A 20677-nucleotide genomic window follows, 5' to 3' on the forward strand; every position below is an offset into this window, starting at 1 on the left:
AATGTCACTTTGTACCCAGCCGGGCCAGCCCTCTCGGTGGGTGGCGCACGAAAGCCCACATTTCAAAAGCCCCGTCTCATTTGCCCCGCGCCGGAAACCCCGAGCCTTTTGCCCCGTTTTCGAAAGCCCCGTGCTCATAAGCCCCGTACACATTCTCCTCGTCTCTTTTGCCCCGCGTGCCGACTGCCCCGCGCCGAAAGACCCGCTTCTTTAAGCGCTGTAGACATAATTTAAGCCCACGCTATTATTCTACGTATGTTTTCTTTCTTGGTAATCTTGTGTGGCCAACGAAAGGAGACGTAAAGACGGCAGAAGAAAACTAAAGACACGAAAACGTTGCCCAAAGTATCTGGCTCGCCTGGTGGTGAATGCTTTCGTCCTCCGAGTCCGTGTCCTGCAAATATTAATTAATTAATAAAACCCTCTGTGGCCCCGCAGGTGCCACCCTCAGAGACCACGGCGATGATTCGTACGTTCCGGCAGGCACTTAAGCAACGGGGTGAAGCGAATCGGGAGGGTAGGGTGGGGGGGGGGGGGGGGGGAATAGCGGTCACCGCCATCGTACGAAGTTAGGAAAACACGCTACTAAATTAGCGCAGCCAAAGGCATAACGCCCGTGATACTTCGGAAAAGCGACAGACGCAATCATTTTCTTTAGAAGATCGTCAAACATTACTTTGCCCTAATTAAAAAAAAAAAAAAAGGCACTGAAAAGGAAATGACGCGCCGTAATCAACCCGCGCTCATACGTGACCCCACAGTGAGTGCCCGTTATGCCCCGCAAAAGGCACGACTGAACATCTTCTGTGGCATTGCCCTGCCTTTACCGCAGTTCGGGAGACAGCACTTCAGCCTCTCGGCGGACGCCGACCTGGCACCCTGCAGGAGTGGATCGATCCACCATCACACGTTGGACCATCGGACGTACTTCGGCTCTGGCGGGCTTTTGTAGCGTAAGCTACACTGGCCGAGGCTGAGCAGTTTCGCGTGGGCAGTGAAGGGCCGTACTGCGCAAGCGCGAAGAGCATGAGATTGGATTGGATTTGGATTAGATTAAATTGGATTGTATTGGAAATCCATTCCAGTTGTAGTGCGGGTGTGTCCACATTCGCCAGTCTGCGCCATAGAGTTTCTCACTAGCTTATCTGAGAAACTCTATGGTCTGCGCATTCCAGAGGAGTGACGTCATAGCCGCGGCAGACGCACTGGCCCGGCGCGTGCCCAGCTGTCGGCTCCGTTGCGCAGTAGTCAAGTCTGTCACTGCGCCGGAGCCGCTTGATACCCGTTTCGCGTGGCTCCTGGAGAGCCGTGCTGCTCATGCGCGAGGAGCAGTGACTGGACTGGACTGGATTGGAAATCGTTTTAGCAGCAGTAAGAATGATAATCAGGTAATCCTAGACAACCAGGAAACCTAGGAATAACCAGCTGAACATTAGCTCGCGCTACGTATATCCTGGCATAGCCGAGCTAAGCCACTGCTAATTTTCTTCAATATTTGAAGGACGAGAGAGGACCCGGCCGTTTCTCTGCAGAGCCGACCTCGGACTACCCCACCTCGAAGTCGTGGACGACAGCGGCCCCCCTCCCCCTCCACCATAAATTCCCCCATTTCTGTCGCAGGGTTTATAACCTGTACAAAGCAGAAATAAAGACGTTACAAAAAAAGAATATCGCCCCGGGAGATTGGTTCGGGGAAAGTGGCATCGGGGCTTTTGGCACGCGGAGTTACTGCTCGCGGGGCATTTGAGACACGGGGCTATCGTCGCGGGGCTTTGTTAAGTTCGGGCTTGTTAAGTTCGGGCTCCGCATGTAATTAATGAAGGCCGCCGGTGGCCCATGTATTGGCGTCGCCTCCGCTGGTAGCTACGATCCTGGGTCCCTTTCATGTAGCCGCGCGGACGCCAAGTTCGGAGCCGCGGAGAGCTGTTGTGCCCGTCCTTTTGTGTGTCAAAGGATGGGGGCGATTAGCCTGAGTGCCTCTGTCGCGTCGAGGGTGGCAGGGTCATTCGGCATAACAAGCTGGCGGGCGGCCAGATGATCGTATCTCTTAGTGTTGAAAGCGCGCGCGGTGTAAGTTTGGAAAATCTTCGACTCCTGCGGTGGGCGCTCTTCGTCGACGGGTCGTTCGCCTCGACGATGGTCGCCTCGGCTGGCGGCGTCTTTCCCCGTGGTCTGTTCAGGTGGGCGGCGGCGCCCTTTAGTCTGGGAGGGAATTAGCAACCCTCATTGTCCTGCCGCTCGCGCAGACGCACGCTTCGTGGGAGGCGTCGCGCGGAGGGAGGTCAGCCGCGCGGGGACTGCTCTGGGCCCTCGGCTTGGCTGTTGTGCAGATGCCGCCCGCTGAACGTAATGTGTGTCCACTTAGGCCACATATGTACTGTGTTTGCTTGTCGGGTGCTATGGCGTTCGCGGGAAACGCACTATGAGTGTGTAAGAGAGAGCGTTAGGTCACGTGACCGCAGGTGGGGACATGTATGTGATTGGCTGTTTCCTGTGGCCAATCAATGGTTTGTAATAATTGTTTTGAAAGGTTTTTCTCTCTTTCTTGAACGCCCCCTTTTTGGAGGCGGAGTTTTTGCTATCAAAACCAGAGTGTTGGGTTTTGTCGGGGGTCGGTCGAGAGGGGATCTAGTAGTATAGATCTCGGCCGAACAGGCTGCTGCTGTCAGAGTGACAATGTAACCGTCACTCTGACCTGATGTAAAGTTGGAGTTTTGTAAATAATGTAAATAAACCTAATATCTAGCAAGGAAGGCAGTCCTCATCCCTCACCCGCTCCAAGCATCGGTCGTCGGTCATCGGAGCGAGTCGAGATCGTCCCCTCGGCTCGCGCATCAAAAAGAACATCACTATTTCGTCTCCATCAGTTCGCCAAGAAGATGGAGAGGCGAAATTTAACTGGCGCAGTCGACAGGATGACCACGACCATCGGCTGGAGCTGGTGGGGAACTGCGGAGAGACTCCTTCAACGCAAGGTTCGGCTCCGACCAACGACGAGCCAGACTCCAAGCATCGACGGGGCGACACCTCAGCGGGAGGCCTCGTGAGTTTCGGCTCAGTGCGGCAGCAGCCGCGATTCAACGGCAACGGGGCGACACCTCAGCGGGAGGCCTCGGGGGCTTCGGCCCAGGGCGGCGTAGGCCGCGGTTCAACGGGGCGACACCTCAGCGGGAGGCCTCGTGGGCTCTGGCCCAGGGCGGCGTAAGCCGCGGTTCAACGGGGCGACACCTCAGCGGGAGGCCTCGGGGGCTTCGGCCCAGGGCGGCGTAAGCCGCGGTTCAACGGGGCGACACCTCAGCGGGAGGCCTCGGGGGCTTCGGCCCAGGGCGGCGTAAGCCGCGGTTCAACGGGGCGACACCTCAGCGGGAGGCCTCGTGGGCTCTGGCCCAGGGCGGCGTAAGCCGCGGTTCAACGAGGCGACACCTCAGCGGGAGGCCTCGGGGGCTTCGGCCCAGGGCGGCGTAAGCCGCGGTTCAACGGGGCGACACCTCAGCGGGCTCTGGCCCAAGGAGCACGGCCCCATCCCAGTGGCGAGAGCGGCGCATCGGGTCCACTAGCTGTTGCATCAGCGACACTGCGACCCGACCGAACCCGGAGCGAGCACAGGTGGGCCCTGATTTGTTTTCTCCGGGTTCACCATGGCCACTATGCTAACGGGATGTCGCGGCACCGACCGGAAGGTTAGTGCCATTGTGCTCGAGATCGAGGAGTTGAGAGCTGAATTAGCTCTCAAAAATGCCCAGCACGCTTTGGGAAAAGCAAGGCTAGCGGGTAGCAGGGGCGCGGGTAGCCCGTCCGTGTGGACGGGTGAGGAGCTCAGTGCTCAATTAGCGCAAGGAAGAGCGGAGATCGCTTACGAAAAAGCGAAGCTTCGCAGGATTGGTAGACTCGAAGACGATACCAATGTCTTCACAGTTTTTGTTCCCTCGTGGGCGCTTCGAGCGCCACGGGATGAGGAGAGTGGGGATGTAGTGGAGGTGGCCGAAGCCACCCCAGTTGTTGTGCAACACGTTGGCGTCCCCACTGCTACAGATGAGATCATAGAATCTCGCGAGACGGAAGTCTTAGCTGCAGAAAGCATGCTCATCTCTGAGGAGGCAGAGGAGGCGCAGGGGTCATGCAAGGGCAGCGGAACGGCGCGCCTAATCGTTGAGCTTCCGTGCGCAAAGCAGGAATGTGCGGGCGGCCCGCGGCGTCTTGCGCGTAGGTCGATTCCGACAGGCGCGAGAACGCGGGACGCGGGGGCAGGTGGGGCGGCGCAGGTGCGACATCGTCGTACGCGCTACCGCCGAGTAGGGTGTTCCTTTTCTCCAGGGAGCAGAGGACACCGCGAGCCAAACCAGGGTTCGCGTAGAATCAGCTGGTGGCGCACAACACGGAATCAGTTTCCGTGCGACGGTCGGTGTGTGCCGCCGTGGAAGGGGGGGTTGCGCTGAATAGTGTGCAGTGCTGGACAGAACGGGGTCAGGTTGTTTTGCGCACACTTAGTTGTTAGCGTGTTTTTCTCTGGGTGCGTATGGATCGCTCAGATGAGAATTATTTTTAGTTTTACCAGTACTGTCGTTCTCCCCCTTGTAGTTAGTTTTCTTTTTGTGTGTGCATGTTTGGTTGCGTTCAGCTGTCGTAAGGCGTGTAATTGGCGGTTTGGCGGTTTTTAACGCTGTATTCTTGTGAAGTAGATCCGCGGTTACAGCACGGTAGAGAGTTTACCTTGGGGTACAATGGCGAGTGCTGTCCTTTATTTGTGCCGTTGGCATGTGGTCATGGTGGGCCATGGAATGTGCAGGTAGGGTCCACTTGTGGCGCTTGTGTGCGAACTAGGGTCTGAAGTACTGAAAAGTGAACTTTCAGTACATCGCATGTGGACAGCGAGTGAACCGCAACCGGGACGAACAATCTGTGTCGCATTCCGAAAGAACCGGCGTCCGCGAGTGCGTGAAGAAACGCTGAACTTTCTTAAACGTTTTGTTATCGGTACAGGACTAGCCTCATTTTTTTGTGTGTTTGGGTTTGTTTGGGTGTGTGTTTCTTTCCTTAGAGGGAAAGAATGTTCCTGCATGCGCTTAACGTTTAAAAGTGGATGGTTTTATTCATTTTGTGGTCAAGTTTGAAAATTTACACCCTTCGTGGGGTTGGTTGCCTTTAATGGTAGAGGGTGCCACGAGTTTGTTCTCACGGGCCCTGTAGTTGAGCACTTTTGTTATTATTTGATGTTGCGCAAGCCATGGCTAGGCCAAAGCACTGAGTATGCCGTGTTGCGTCCGTTTTTTTTTTGTGCAGTTGGGCGGCGCGTTGTGATGTTTGGGTTGGTGTGTAGCGGGTTAATTTTTTTTGTTGTACTGTATTGTACCCGCGTTGTATTGTATTTGCGTAACGGCTTGAGTGTTTTTTTTAGTTCTGGCTCTGCAGTAAGACATAACCTGCAGGAGAGTTAATGTTGTACGTACAGCTAGTGTACGGACAACATTCTTAGTGCGGAGGTGTTAAGTTCGGGCTTGTTAAGTTCGGGCTCCGCATGTAATTAATGAAGGCCGCCGGTGGCCCATGTATTGGCGTCGCCTCCGCTGGTAGCTACGATCCTGGGTCCCTTTCATGTAGCCGCGCGGACGCCAAGTTCGGAGCCGCGGAGAGCTGTTGTGCCCGTCCTTTTGTGTGTCAAAGGATGGGGGCGATTAGCCTGAGTGCCTCTGTCGCGTCGAGGGTGGCAGGGTCATTCGGCATAACAAGCTGGCGGGCGGCCAGATGATCGTATCTCTTAGTGTTGAAAGCGCGCGCGGTGTAAGTTTGGAAAATCTTCGACTCCTGCGGTGGGCGCTCTTCGTCGACGGGTCGTTCGCCTCGACGATGGTCGCCTCGGCTGGCGGCGTCTTTCCCCGTGGTCTGTTCAGGTGGGCGGCGGCGCCCTTTAGTCTGGGAGGGAATTAGCAACCCTCATTGTCCTGCCGCTCGCGCAGACGCACGCTTCGTGGGAGGCGTCGCGCGGAGGGAGGTCAGCCGCGCGGGGACTGCTCTGGGCCCTCGGCTTGGCTGTTGTGCAGATGCCGCCCGCTGAACGTAATGTGTGTCCACTTAGGCCACATATGTACTGTGTTTGCTTGTCGGGTGCTATGGCGTTCGCGGGAAACGCACTATGAGTGTGTAAGAGAGAGCGTTAGGTCACGTGACCGCAGGTGGGGACATGTATGTGATTGGCTGTTTCCTGTGGCCAATCAATGGTTTGTAATAATTGTTTTGAAAGGTTTTTCTCTCTTTCTTGAACGCCCCCTTTTTGGAGGCGGAGTTTTTGCTATCAAAACCAGAGTGTTGGGTTTTGTCGGGGGTCGGTCGAGAGGGGATCTAGTAGTATAGATCTCGGCCGAACAGGCTGCTGCTGTCAGAGTGACAATGTAACCGTCACTCTGACCTGATGTAAAGTTGGAGTTTTGTAAATAATGTAAATAAACCTAATATCTAGCAAGGAAGGCAGTCCTCATCCCTCACCCGCTCCAAGCATCGGTCGTCGGTCATCGGAGCGAGTCGAGATCGTCCCCTCGGCTCGCGCATCAAAAAGAACATCACTATTTCGTCTCCATCAGTTCGCCAAGAAGATGGAGAGGCGAAATTTAACTGGCTTTTGCGACGGGACTTGTCTCTCGGTTGCAACTCAACGTACATGTTTTGTCTCACCGTATCAGCGTCTCCTCTATCCTAAACTTTGACCACGTTAGCGCGGTCACCCGGACGTTCCACGTGACGCGACTACAGAAGCAGACGACAAACGAGTTCCGAGCGTGCCCCACCTGGCACAGTGCTCGCCAACCCGGCGAGTAATAATGCAAGGATGTCCTGGACGGAGGCTTGGCTTCAAGGCCGTTCAGGCAGCACCACGCCGTTCAGAGGCGCACAGCATTCGAGGACAATAACAGGCCCCAGCAGCGGCCCACTGCGCCCCCATCACCCACGCGAAACAATTACGCGAGAAGCCGGATTTAAAGTACGCGATAATGATACGCATCGTTCAAGATGGCCCCCCTCACACGCGCAGACGGGTGCGGGCAGGTCTGTCCAGATACGCGTGCGCGGCTCGCCAACGAAATTGATGCAGCGTTCCACGGCGGAGCTGCAGGAAGCGAGGAGCAAATGGTCTGCTATATAATCGTTGCGCGGAAGCACTCTGCGGCCGTTGCGTGAGAGCATGCTCGCGGGATGAGCGCGGGGCAGCAAGGGGCTGCTTCTTCCCGCGCGCCATGCAGGAATGTTGGCGGGCGCTCATTAGGCGCCGCGTGCGCCGCTCTCATCTGTGCCGCCGCAGACGAAACGTGCTCCTGCCGCGGAAGGATACCCGCTGCCAACTCGAGCAGACGAAGGGGATGTTTTTATTCTTCCTTTCTTTCCTTCCCCTTTGCCTCATAGCGAACAGGAAGAAAAGCAGGGTGCCTGTTCTGTAAAAATCTTCGCCTTGCTTTTAGAAACTTAAGACACACTGGTAAACAGTCCAGCTTATTTTTATTCGATATTCGGGGAAGGGGGGGGGGGGGTGTTTGCTAAAACTACACCCTCGCCAAGGAGTGAGTCGCAATGAAAGTGTCCGGCTGCATTAAAAAAAAAAAAAAAACACCACCTTGGAAGGCCTTGGCACAAGCAACGACTCCGTGAAATTTTTCCGCGTGCAAGAGCCCCCTTTTCTTTTCTGTGTGTCCACTAATAAAAAAAAAAAAAGTTTGCCCCGTACCTTCTCGCTTCACTGCGAAATGTCGTAAGACGATAGTCTTTCGCCGCCCCTGCAGCCACGTAATTGCCTCTCCTCTCTCCCCGCCTACAGTCTCCCCCTCCCATGATAAACGCAATGTAATTTTGCTCTATTCAATCTTCTTGCGTTCGCACTGCTCGCGCGTCATCTGTCGGGACATTTTGTCACTGTTGGGCTTGCGGTGCCGCCTCGAGCCCGCCGCTCCGGCGTGAGCCCTTTTTGTAATTTTTGATTGAAACACTGTTTTGTAGCGTAAGCTACACTGGCCGAGGTTGAGCAGTTTCGCGTGGACCTTGAAGGGCCGAGCTGCGCAAGCGTGAGGAGCATTGGATTGGATTGGATTGAATTAGATTGGATTGGATTGGATTGATTCCCAATCCAATTGCAGTAACCAGCTGAACCTTAGCTCACGCTACGTATATCTTGGCATAGCCGAGCTAAGCACCTGCTAATATTTTTAATGCGTTTTTCACTTGCTATAGCATATATCAAGCCCACGTTTACATTTAACTAATAGAACGCGGCTAGTATCGGTTATGTATTCATGTTTTGCCTATGCTCGGTTAAGACGAGCTCCGTAGTTAAGAGGAACAACACTTTCGCTCTCTTGTAACATCCACAAAGCAAAAAAAAAAGAACAATAATAAGACCTCCGTTTAATACGAGCTTCTTGCAATACGAACACATTTTTTTTACGGTCTCTTCGAGTTCGTATCAACGGGAGTCGAATGTATATATGTATGTATACGTAAACGAGGAGGGAAGCTTGGCGGCACATTTTAAGCTCCCTCAGCATCAACTATGAATCTCGAGCTGGCGCTGCAGGCAAGCATCCCTCCTTTTTTACTTATACACATATACAGTAGATTCCCGTTGAGACGAACTTGAAGGGAGCGTAAAAAAATGTGTTCGCATTAACGTGCTAAAGGAGGTACCACTCCGGCAGGAAAGGAAATCTCTCTCTCTCTCTCTCTCTCTCTCTCTCTCTCTCTCTCTCTCTCTCTCTCTCTCTCTCTCTCTCTCTCTCTCTCTCTCTCTCTCTCTCTACGACCATAAAATCGAACTCCCCGCAACCCGCAATAAGTTGTGTGCAGCAGCCAACGCGCACAGAATGTTTGTGCACCATCGCGCACAAATATGCAGCTATGAGCATTGCGTGTCCGCACTCCGTTTCATCGCGAATCACTTGAGAAGTTGCACTCACAACACCTGAAAACGCCCGTGGTGTAATTCGCAGCGGTCTTTTAGCTGGTCTTGTTCGTCAATCTGGGCGCAGCGAGACTGGATTTCAGCTTAGTGGCAGCTGATCAGCTGGAATTTGGCTGAATGACAACTGATAAAAAAAATAATAATAAGGTCGGCTGTTCAGTTCTTCTGGGTACACAACTGCCCAGCGACGTGCCTGTTTGTTCGCATGTCGAGTACAGAAAAAAGGAAAATACTTCCTTGAAAACGGAAAAGTTCACATAGCCACTGGACAGGGCAAGTCCCAGCGCAGAGGCAGAGCCTACTCAAAAAACCGTGGTACAAGTTCCCGAGACACGCCCGACAAATCTGGGGACGGTATCAAGCGACTCCTGCCAGGGTGTTGTAGGGGTAGAAGTGTCGACAGTGTTTGCTTAAATCACACATAAAAAAACTCCTCTTTGCACTAGGTTATGCTACACACGCCACACAAAACACATTTCGAAGCCACCAGCGGAATAAGTAAGTCCCAACTCGATTCGAATTTAAACTTGACAATGAAGTTAGAATAACAGAAATATACGTTTAAATTAATTCCTATTGAAGCCGAACCCTGCGAATGGACGAAATGATCCCACTCACGTTCATTCGACGAGGCAAAGCACAGAAATTGGAAAGAAAACTTTCGATGATTGGTCGTCCGTTTCTGCCGTTCTGCCACGTTGTAGCTGCCACTCAGCCAGACAGTCCCGCCGTGCTCTGACCAAAGCGCAGCGTTATCTCGCACAACATGGTTTCTATCGCTGTCTGGCACCGCATACCTACAGTAACCAATGTACGTGAATCATCGGACACACGGGCGGGATATTACGGCAATCCAGACGAGAAAGGCGTACGTGAACCCGCTCGAAGCCGGAGGAGGGGGCGACGGGTATACATGCCGTGCCTGGATGGGCGATGAGTAACGCTCGGTCTCGCATGCGCGCTTGTCGGGAACTCTGCGCGAACTGTAACCTCGACAGAGTCAACATCGTTGGTGTGCAGCCGGACAAAGACCCCGCACACAGGCTCCGCTTGGTGACGCCAGTACATAACGAGCTATTGCCCACCAGACATACAAAAAAATAGGACTGCGCTAATACTGATTCTGCTTCCCTCCGCAGTTTTCCGTCAGTCTGCTAAGCTTTGTGTATGTGTCGATCATGTCTCAGAAGACTGCACATGAGTCACTGATTACGCAACAACTAGGTGCATAACTGCTAATGTGCTTAGGGCTATTTCTGTCCATTCGAAGAGAGCACACGCCTGCCCACAGCGGCAGATGTGTTTTGGGCTATTGTCATACGGATCTGGCGATTGCAGTCAGCTCTGTAAAAAAAACGGGCAAAATCCAAACAGGCCACCGCACAAATGGGCACGCAGATAAGCCGACCCTTCACTCTCCCTTTCCGGACCAAGGTGAGTCAAACCAGGGGTATTACGGTCATGCCGCCATAGCTTTGTTGCTCGCCCGTCTTATCAAAAAACGCGGCGATAACGTGGTGCATCAGGTAGAACAGGTCGCGGTCCCATTTCAATGTTATCGACTCATCACAAGAATACCGACGTATTTGCAGTGCACGTGATCGTATACCGCCCACAGTATACAACAGCAGTCCGCGTTGTATAGATCGCCCATTTCTTCCGATACGACGGTCCCTTGACTGTGCGACATATAGAATGGATTCAGAAAGTCTGCGACAAGAATAGTTTGGAAATCTTCGGGAGAGGTCCTTGTACTGCAGTGGACACCGATGGGCTGTGGATGATGATGATGATGATGACGACTGCGCGAAGGTCCGCGCGCTTTGACAGAGCCTATACTCGCACCGCTTCGGTATACCGCCAGCGGCTCCTCGACTGCGAGTGTGAAGGTCTTATCTCTTGGAAAAAAAATAGGTCCTATCTCTTGCTGAATACCACTCCCCTTCACCAAACTAAGCTCAGTCGCCCCCTTTACATTAAAAGAAAAATGAAGGAAGCTCACACTAACGCGTAAGACCTGAAGGTACGTAGCGAAGCTGTACGCAACCTTTGCGATCATCACGACGGTGTAAGTCCACGATTGCAGCCGATTTGCTTCTTCTTCGCTGCCGTAACGACCTCTACTCCATCATTGTTGCTAGAGCCACTAGATGATTTAGTGGCTCTAATTGTCGCTATAAGTGTAAGCTTCCTTCATTTTTTTGGAAGTGATAATCATTGGACATCACCTTGAAAGGGGCGGGGCGCACGCTATGACGTGTCTTTCTCGTTCCGAGCAAGTGTTGCCACGATTACGGCGAACGATGGAGCTTTTTTTTTTTTTGCCAAACTTGACAAACGTGCGCTGGGGACGCTGGGCGGTCGTCGAGAGGCAAGCACACACCAGCACTCAAAATTGTCTTTTTTTTAAACTGCCGGACGGTCGCCGCGAGGCACGCGCTCACGTGCGCTAGGCACTTTCTTGGTATTTTAGCTGCGTACAAGAAAAATTACAACTTGCCAAACGGCTTCGCTGTTAATAAAGCATGTCCACCGCATCTGAACCTTTTCCTGCATAGTGCAGCGTTAATTTGTCTAACGTGTTGCGGGGAACTTGCCACATTTATGGGCACTGTTTATAAGGGCCAATCCTTTTAGCGAAACGCTAAGACGAATTGGTCGTTTTGCCAATGACTTCGTTATAATGCGAAGGCTTACTGTAGTTACGTTCAACAATTCGTATATCGGTCCGCTTATCGCAGAAAGAAAGAGCGCAAGATTAGCCCTTTCGTCGAATGCTATATTACACTGCACAAGAGCTGCGAATTAAGCTTCGGCGAAGGACATCGGCGCGGGCAAACCAGGCGCGCTTTAGAATCTTCTACAGAGCGAACACTAAAATCATGATCAACGTCAATGCGATAAAATTTACAAGCAGTCAAAGTTCTTCAAAGCTACGACTATAAAAATGTACCATTTCGCACAAACTATGTCCTTATACGAAAACAAACAAAAAGGAACGAAATCAAAAATCGGAGGTCCACTTACAGGGGCGAAAGGCGGCGGCAGGTATCCACCATTTCGGATTCCAGATACACGAATCATGGTTTCTGTTGTCCTACGCCACCGAACTGTGGTGTCTTACGAAACCACGACGCGTCACAATGCATGCACCGGGCTAGAAGTATCGAACGACCACAAGGCACACACGTGAGAAGGCTTCATCGAGCGAGACATCACCGCTCAACCGACTTGCGAATCTAGCCACCGATCCAGGTGCCACCATGAACAACACTTTACTTGGGGAAGAATATCTTCATTCCTTGGCAGAGCAACGCCGTGAGAAATTCGGTACGCTCCTCAAGCACTCACACCCGTTCTCCTCCGGCGTTGGACAGATGGATGATCATCACCCGGCAGGCCCTCAAGCAGGGCAAATCAGCGCAGCACCGGCCGGCCATAATAACCAGCAGCGACCCCGAGAATGCCGCGCGTCCACTAGCCTCGACGTCCAACGCCTGCCGGGAGGACAACACGGCAAGTTCGGCCGGGAGCGCGCCGCGGTCAGAGCGGTGCACAAGAACGGCTGCAGCGGCCGGGGCAGCTGCTGTCCCGGTAGCCCAAGATCAGCGAAGCGAGGAGTTCCCCCTCTTTGCCTCTTGTTTTCTCTTTTCCGCCACCAATGGCGGACCGGAAAACGGCCGGCGAGAAAGAGGGAGAGAGAGTGAGTAGCCCGTGGTCACACACGGCGCGCCCTTTGGGCGTTGTGATAACCGGATCGCAGCCGACCATTTAGCGCTACGCGAGGGGCTAGTAACATTCGGACTTTCGCTTTGTGCTGTAGCGATCCCTGTGGCGACAACGTCGATAATCAGAATTCGAGAGGGTGGGAGCTCCCGATTTCTGCGTGCCCTGCTTCCGGGGGCAACAACAAGCCATGCAGCGACACCGTGCGGCACTGTACGTGGCATCCAGTTTTAGTAGAGTAATCTACAATATGTAGTATTCCAGTCTAGTTGTAGTATACACTTTATCACTGGAGCTGTTTATGATTGAGCTCCATTCGTACCGGGCATCGCTCAAAACGCGGCGAAGCAAAGTGGAAACGAGTAAAATGCTAGGTCAAGAAGTGTGAGGGCAAGTAGTGGGGAGGCAAGGAGCCGACGAGCAGGTGTGGGGTGTGCGCGTCGCCGCGCAGATGTTCGCGTGGGGAGTGGCCGAATTCATTTTATTCACTCCCTTTATTTAGCACTAGGAGCTTTTCCAGGCGCTCTGTGACCCAGACATACCAACAGTATTGATGCTCAAAGCATGGCCAACTTTTTTTTGTATCTAAACATTTATCTAGTAGCTTAATTGGCGTCCCTTACCAACGCCCCGGTCCTCATATCTCGTAAAAACCCGACATATTTGCACTCACCTCGGCAGAAAAGAGAAAGTAGCTGCCAGGGCTACATACGGGATTACTACTAGCTGCTATGTAGGCGATGGGGCGCGCCGTAGTGGAGGGCTCCGGATTAATTTTGACCACCTGTGGATCTTTAAGGTGCGCCGAAATCTCGTACACACGGGCGGTTTTGCTTTTCGCCTCCATCAGAAAAGCGGCCGCCGCGGCCGCGAATAGAACCCGCATCCTCGGGCTCAGCAGCACGACGCCTTAGCTGAGCGTATGTACATGCTGCTATGTAGGTTTGAGTGGTGATGATAAAAAAAAAAACGTTTACTTGATCCCTTTAAGGGTGGGGTGACGTAAAGTTTCGTTGGAGGAACGGCGAATGTTGCAAAGAATACAACAACACAAGGAGAAATTCAGGCGGCAACCGCAGGACAACCCAAGGAGGTTGTATTCTTACAACCTCCTTGGGACAACCCCGCAACGACAATCAGATCAAAAAAGTCACCGCATTTCTGGGTAAAAGTGCGCCAAACGGGTTGTCGGCCCGCAAGTGGTGCCCACCGTGCTGCCAGTGCCAGCCACGCCACAGGGAGTTCGAAAGGGAAACAATGGGCCGACAGAATGGAAGAGGAGCCGGTTGGACACGCCAGGTACATACATACACGACGCGAGGATGGCGTAAGCCCGGAGGCGCTTGTTGTTCGGACCGACGATGTACGACGACGCCGGAGGGCGGCGTAGCGGCGGCCAGCAACCGGTCGCCCCCCGCCGTTCGGCGCAGTGCCGCGGCCACTCACCCGGCCGCGGGACTCGCTCGCCATAAAACAGAACGGCTCGTGCTCAGCCACCACGCGCCACCGCGTACATGTACGTGGTACGGCCGCGGACAGACGAGGATGGATTTGTGGGCTAGAGTTATTATAGCATGCCATTTTGACAAGAACACGGAGCGCCAGAAGACGGAGGAAAGTCCCCGCCTCCCGCGTCTCGTGCTGTCCCGTCCGCATTCGCGCCCTTCTTTTACTACCGAGAAACAACAGCAAGCGCCGATACTCACCTGCGCTACGCCGCGGCCGAGTTCAGGCATCATCATAATCATCATCATCATCATCATCATCACACACACACACGCACGCACGCACGCACGCACACCGTGGAATCACGCAGGTCGAAAGAGGGGGAGAGGGGCATGCTGCCGATCGCGGAAAGTGCGCAGAGTCGCCTTACCGCGACGGAGATGGACAAAAGAGTGATCTTCACTTCAGCAAAGTCCCCTCTACCACGGCATTTGATATCGGTGGCAAAGTCAAGGCAAAGTCAACGGCAAACTCAAAGTGGGAATGACACGCTCCTCGTACCCTCTCTATCCACTGCGCGCGCTGGTTACCCGGCTGCTTGAGCGCAGCTGTACGCATGCAAACCACTGACCCTCTGCGACCTGACGTGACTTCCGTCCAGGAGACAGCTGTCGGATCTTTCCAGGAGGCCTCCGAGGGAAGAAACTTCACCAAATTAAAATGCAAGCAACAAAGGGCCAGGGCCGACGCCGTGTCCCGCCGGTTGCCTGTAAGCGCTAGCAAAAAGAGGGAAAGACATTACGCGGCTAAATTGCAGATAAGAACGTCGTTTGGCGGGCCCATTAACTGCAGCCGACGTGGGCAGAGACTGAACAAGGGAAGCTTGGATATCGTTGTGCGCACACGGGGCGTTGCGCTGTGCCTTCCTCGCGAGGCAACTCGTTTCGCTAGTCACGTATCGCAGACAGGCCGCCAAGGTCACCAAAATAGCCGAAACAGAGAGAAAAAGTCTTCCCGAGGCTCTCATTAAACAAAAAAATGCCAGAAGAAGAAAAAAAATAATGCAGTGCAGCATCTTTGATTTATTCGAGAGTTTTAGCGTAGCGGCTAGCGTACGCTACGCTAGGGTCGGCGGGCAGCGGGACTCGACTGCGCATGCGCCCGCGGGAACGGCCAGGAGGGTCACCCCTAATCGGAACGAATGCGCACCTGCCCAGTCGGGTCCACGTACCCGCCGACCCTAGCGTAGCGTACGCTAGCCGCTATGCTAAAACGCCCTATTAGTGGCTACACGAGCGCGACAGCGAGCTGTTAGCGAATCAATGAACCTGTAAACCCGCGGGTAAGCCCTTCGTTGCGGTTCTAGAGGAGACACGATAGCGCTGAAATTTGGGATTTTGTATCTGGGGGGAACACTTTACCCAAAAGACAAGCCGTCGTCGAGGGATTTAAAATAACGCGCCCCTAATCTCATCGCCACACCGGTGCTACGGGCTCCCGGAGACGCAGACGCCGTGGCCTACGGACCAAAGCGGCGGCGACACTGGACCAGCTCAGTTTGAGGAAGTCCCGGAAAGGCCACAGCGGTCCTGGGACGAAATCCGGCGTCCGTTGTTTCACAGCCGCATTTCCCCCAAACATCCTGTTCAGGCGGCCGTTTTCGGACTCGCAAATCGAGGAGGCCACCGCAACCGGAAGACGAACCGGCAGCGATTAGTGCACGCAGCACAAGTCACGCGCTATCTCATAACACGCAGCTCAAATAACTTGTTCCACAAGGCTCGCGTCTTTTTTGTTTTTTCTTCAGGCCCCTCCTTATCGGAGCTGCGAAACGATAGCGCGTAAATAAATTCATGACAATATGTCCTCTTTCTGAAAGTAGTACCTACACTGTAGTTGTTCCGTTGCGCGCGAAAGAACAAAAAAAAAAAAAACCGGAAAAATAAAAAAAGCGAAGACGACTGGATATCCGCACGCGTCAACAAATTAAAATTAAGCACGTTAAAAAAAACGCGCTAATTATTGCTCTCCCTCGCCTTTCCGTCCCGTTTTCTTGCGCTGTTTCCCTCCAAGATAATTCTTGTTTACGGCGATGACATGACCAGAAACCACACCCTGTCTTGTTCACCTTGCCCCTTGCCCATAGCTATTTGCTTTTTTCTTCTTCATGTATCGTCTCCCTCTCTCTCTGGGGCGACCGCTCGCTTCTTTCTACTATGCATAAAATTAGACGTCGCTGTTTTTTTACCTTCCCACAGAAGATTTTTCAGGAGCTTTCAGCGCAGCGAGGAGAAATTCTAACGGCCCAGTTCCACCGAGCGCTGATCTGCCAGCTGACAAGGAGGAAGCTGCTGAAGGCGATCCGTGGACCACACAGCGGCTGCTTGTTATTCTGTGCACGCAGCCGAAGGCGTACAGTGCGCTGCACAAGAGACAGCGCGGCAGTGTGCACGCATGCATGAGTGCAAGCTAGTGCCGCCACCACCGCAAACGATCACGGAGTCAGCTCGGACAAGTATACGTGCATTTAATGCCAACGCGACGGCTCTTCAGTTGTTTTTTTTTTTTTCTTTAAGCATGCAAAAAACATACGCGTAGAGGGAAAACCGAGCAGGATAAGGTAAGGGGTGCACATACGCATATGCCCTTTACGTTCACAGTCAAGCAGGAGCAAAAGCCGGCTTCATTGTTAAAACACCCCATCTGCGGTGGTGCACCCTTTACAGGAGGCGCAGGTTTTTTTTTTGTTTGTTTTTTTGCTAACGCCACTGGACCAAGCTCAACCTTAAACAGCTCCGCTGCTAAAACGAAAAAAAAAAAGAAGGTCTTGCTTGTTTTTGTTGTTGCTGTTGCTTTTGTTTTCTTTCACCGCGTTACAACCGCAGCAGCGACCGGCAGCAGGTTTACGAACGTATGCGTCGCACTTACGCTTCACTAACGAGCGACCCCAACCATCACTGTTCGCGAGGACATTCATGTGTGCACGTTGGACACGGTGAGACTTTGTCCTGCGATTTCGGTGACGCGATCGCGCTCGTGTGGCAGAGCAGCCACGGCTTTTCGCAACTGCGGCAAATTTCGAAATGCTTGGAATCGCCAAACCTTTCCCTGCGAATGAGATAACGTGTTTTTCAAATGCAGAAATTGCGCTGGTGCAGGTAGAATAGCGTCAATTTCTCCAGGGTTATATCGCAGCACTGGATTCTCAAATGAAAAAAAATCTCATGCAGTACAAAAATTTGAGACATTCAACGTCACGAAATAAAACCAGTGGAAATGGGCGCAGCACAAAGAACGGATTTTATTCAGAGAATCATAAACCGACTCGCCCAGCAAAGTACACTTTAGTCAAACATTTAACGCGCAAGGGATTCCCAAAGCAGTTTTTACGGCGAAAATGAGCGTACAAATACAAATGAAGGAACAACCCGACGTAGCGTACATTCAATAACAGCCCCGCTTTCCATTTTCTTTACTCAACAGCGATTCAAATCTTCATTGTTTGTGTGGTCATTAAGGACAACTCTCCACGCCACTGAAAGAGCAGTACTTTTTGCGATCCATACTGGTCGCAGGCAGATCAGGGGTATAAAACACGGGCGGCTTCGTCTTTCTTTCTTGTTAGCGGAAGAAGTTACAGCATCAGCCACACAAAGGGCGCAGTGGTCAACGGACCAGTTACCGGGCGCTCTGCCCCAGTCAAAAGAAAAAAGCAGCAGCAGAGGAAAAGAAGATACGCGCCGATAAGATCGCACTTCCCACGCGCGCCAGCAGAGCACAACGGCGGAGAGAGTGAGCGACGTGCGCCTGCATCACAGGGGGCCGAACTGTAGGAGGACCAAGGGGGATACTGCACCTGCTCGCGAGACGGCTGAGGCCATTAAGCTGGGCTCGCTCACTAAACAAAGGTGCACGACAGAGCCTGGCCGGAGTAGAAAGCGAGAGTTTATAGGAAGGGGAGCTACAATACACAGCGCGGCTAATGTTTCCGCCCTCCTCTCAGCTGCGCCCAGTCAATTGATTATTTGCACGCGCAAACCATCCCTGCTTCGACCCTTTGCAACTACCGTACTTTGGGGACTAAAACCCGGCGCTGTGAGCAGCGGATGATCCCGAAATTCCACGTGCGCGCGTAGAACACGGCTTTGGAATGAAAGAGTGCGAAGAAGAGAGATGAAACACACAAAAACACAAAACAAGCGGGAGCATCTCATGGCTCCACAGCGCGCAAGAGAAGCCCTCAGACAACCTGGGGTTCGTGGGGGTGCCGGACTGACACGCTGTTTCGGAATGTGAAGTGCTTCGTGAAGTGCTTATGCACTTCGGAATGTGAAGTGCTTATCACGCCCGTTCCTGCATCGGCTAAGCACGGTCAACCACGTAAAGTACGGCAGCAACGCCGAAGCACTGGAGGCGTACAATGCCAACGGATGCCATAACGCAGAGCCACGCACGCAGATCTAAGTGCCCCCAGGATTTTTTTTTTCCTACCTAGCGTCCAGAAGGCCGGGGACGCCGTTGGGAGCCAAGAAATCCTGGCCGCTGTCTGAAACCCACAGGCCCTAACTAGGCCCCTAACTAGGCCTTTGCTCTTGACACAATAAAGTGTTCTCCTCCTAGCGGTTTGGCAGCTTACGAGGTCACCAAAGCTAGGCGCAGCTGAACAACGCACGTCAGCAACATAAAGCCACGTTAGAACTGTTCAGAGCGTTTCGCTCTTGTGGGGAAAATGTCGGCTGCTCATCGCCTGCGCTATGATCTTTACCATCGACACCTGCCTTTAAAGCATGCTCCACAGCAAGCACACTTATGCTGCGGTGAAGACTGCAAAACGGAGCTGTCATCTAAGAATACTACACCGTTGCCATAGTACGCAAACTGTGCATATAATGCAAGTAAAAGGCGCGGCTGAACAACGCACGTCACCAACATAACGGTACGTCAGTATTGTTCACAGCGTTAAGACGTTGTAAGGAAAATGCCGGCTGTTAATGTCCGCGTCAAGCTTCTTACCCTCGATTCTTGCCTTTAAAGCTTGCTCCGCTGCAAGTACACTTACGCTGCGGGGAAGACTGCAGAACAGAGCCATCATCCAGGGAAACTACTGCAGCATTGGCTGACAATTATAGCCATAACTTATGCCGGAAGAAGCACAAGCTGCAAAGGAAAGGAAAGACCTAGGTAATAGCACTGCGTCCTTGTAATGGACTCGCATTCCTTTATTTTTTTTCCACAAATCCTGGCTCTAAACGGCAGATAGGTGCATTGCAGGTAGTGGTCTCTTACATATTTCACAGCGACAACTGTCAATACATTTATCAGTATACAGGTAACTTTTATAGGCGGTACTTCTTGTCGGCGCGTGTCCATCGCCATGTGTCCGGCACAGGTATGCGCACGCACTGTCGAGAACGGATCTGAATTTGTTATGAATACATGGCGCACGCCCACGCTCGGTTTTTTTTCTTTTTTTTTTCGTTTTAAAGCTAGCACTGCCGGACATACCGAATGAAATGTCGCTGTAAAATCGTAGCTGTGCGTCAACAGAAGTCACCGCACGTCGTTAAGCTGCATTTTTTTATGACCATCACCTGGGGGCATTCCTTTACTCATCGAGGCGTCAGCGCGCAAACTTTTTCGAGTTAATCAGCCGTCACCGCTGCTCTCGTGAATTCCGCCGCCGAGGCCGCGAATCGACAGGTCACGAGTTCGTGCGCCTGCGCCGCAGGTAAATGAATTACCGGCGACCACGCCATAACAGCGGGGAGGGCGGCAGCGTAGACGGACGTCGCTCGACGATTGTTGCGAAAGCGGCCGCGGGGGCGTGGGTGTGCACAAAGGATCAATGTGCGTCGTTGGGAGCACACCCGTGAGGTAACCACAGCAGAAGGAGGAAGTCGCGGTCCTTTCATTCTCCTCTTCACTTCTCTTTATCTTTTGGTCTGCCATTGCGCGAGCTGCTGCCCGCCGGCAGACACCGACGGCGTTGTGCGGAGCGCCGCGAAGATGACAATTTAATGTAAACTTAACAATGCGAAAAAAACTTAACAGTGTGAAAAAAAAATCGTAATCAGCAGAAAGAAATACGCGAAAGGTTGTGCTCACCGCCTTCTACCAGGCAGAAGAAGTTCCGGTGCTAGTTAGAAGAAAATCCGCGCTTTCACAGTGCGAAACTAACACTTAGCTCAGCGGCATGCACTGGAAGGCGGCGCTATGTACAGATCAAACTATACTTACGTCGACGCTTGGAGCATGCATCTCTGCAGAGGCTATAACGCCAAGACAAAGTGAGAAGGTACGCAACCGAAATGCAAAATGAGAAGACCAGCCTGCACGCGAAGCGCTCTGCCACGGCCACTCGATGAAAAAGATCGAGTGGCCGCGGCATAGTGATTACGCCTCCCGACTGTCTCCCGTTACGCTTCAATTGTACAAGGTGCCCGGATACCTTACGTCCTATGGCACACGAATCCCTCGGTGTGACTTTGACTGCTCCTCCGCTCCTCGTATTCGGCACTGGAAAATACGGCCTTGGTTTTCCGCACGTACGAGTATTGTATCTTCACT

At 52.8% G+C, this 20677-nt stretch overlaps 1 protein-coding gene across 13 annotated transcripts in view; it reads right to left on the minus strand.

Moving 5' to 3' along the window:
• Positions 1-20677, minus strand: part of Baz (par-3 family cell polarity regulator) — a 229505-nt gene that overhangs the window by 39371 nt on the left and 169457 nt on the right. Inside the window, exon 1 of one of the 13 annotated variants that reach the window (XM_077699150.1) lies at positions 11966-12037. The exons of 11 other annotated variants lie outside the window; for them this stretch is intronic. In XM_077699150.1, coding sequence (XP_077555276.1) covers positions 11966-12022 — 57 coding nt within the window. In that variant the 5' untranslated portion in view covers positions 12023-12037. Of the gene's footprint in view, positions 1-9556; positions 9710-11965; positions 12038-20677 lie in introns of those variants that run through there. One more of the 13 variants, XM_077699153.1, reaches the window with a different exon arrangement.

Source organism: Haemaphysalis longicornis, unplaced genomic scaffold (genome assembly GCF_048455015.1).
Source record: "Haemaphysalis longicornis isolate Haplotype H1 unplaced genomic scaffold, Haemaphysalis longicornis Haplotype H1 scaffold_2, whole genome shotgun sequence".
Lineage (NCBI taxonomy): Eukaryota > Metazoa > Arthropoda > Arachnida > Ixodida > Ixodidae > Haemaphysalis > Haemaphysalis longicornis.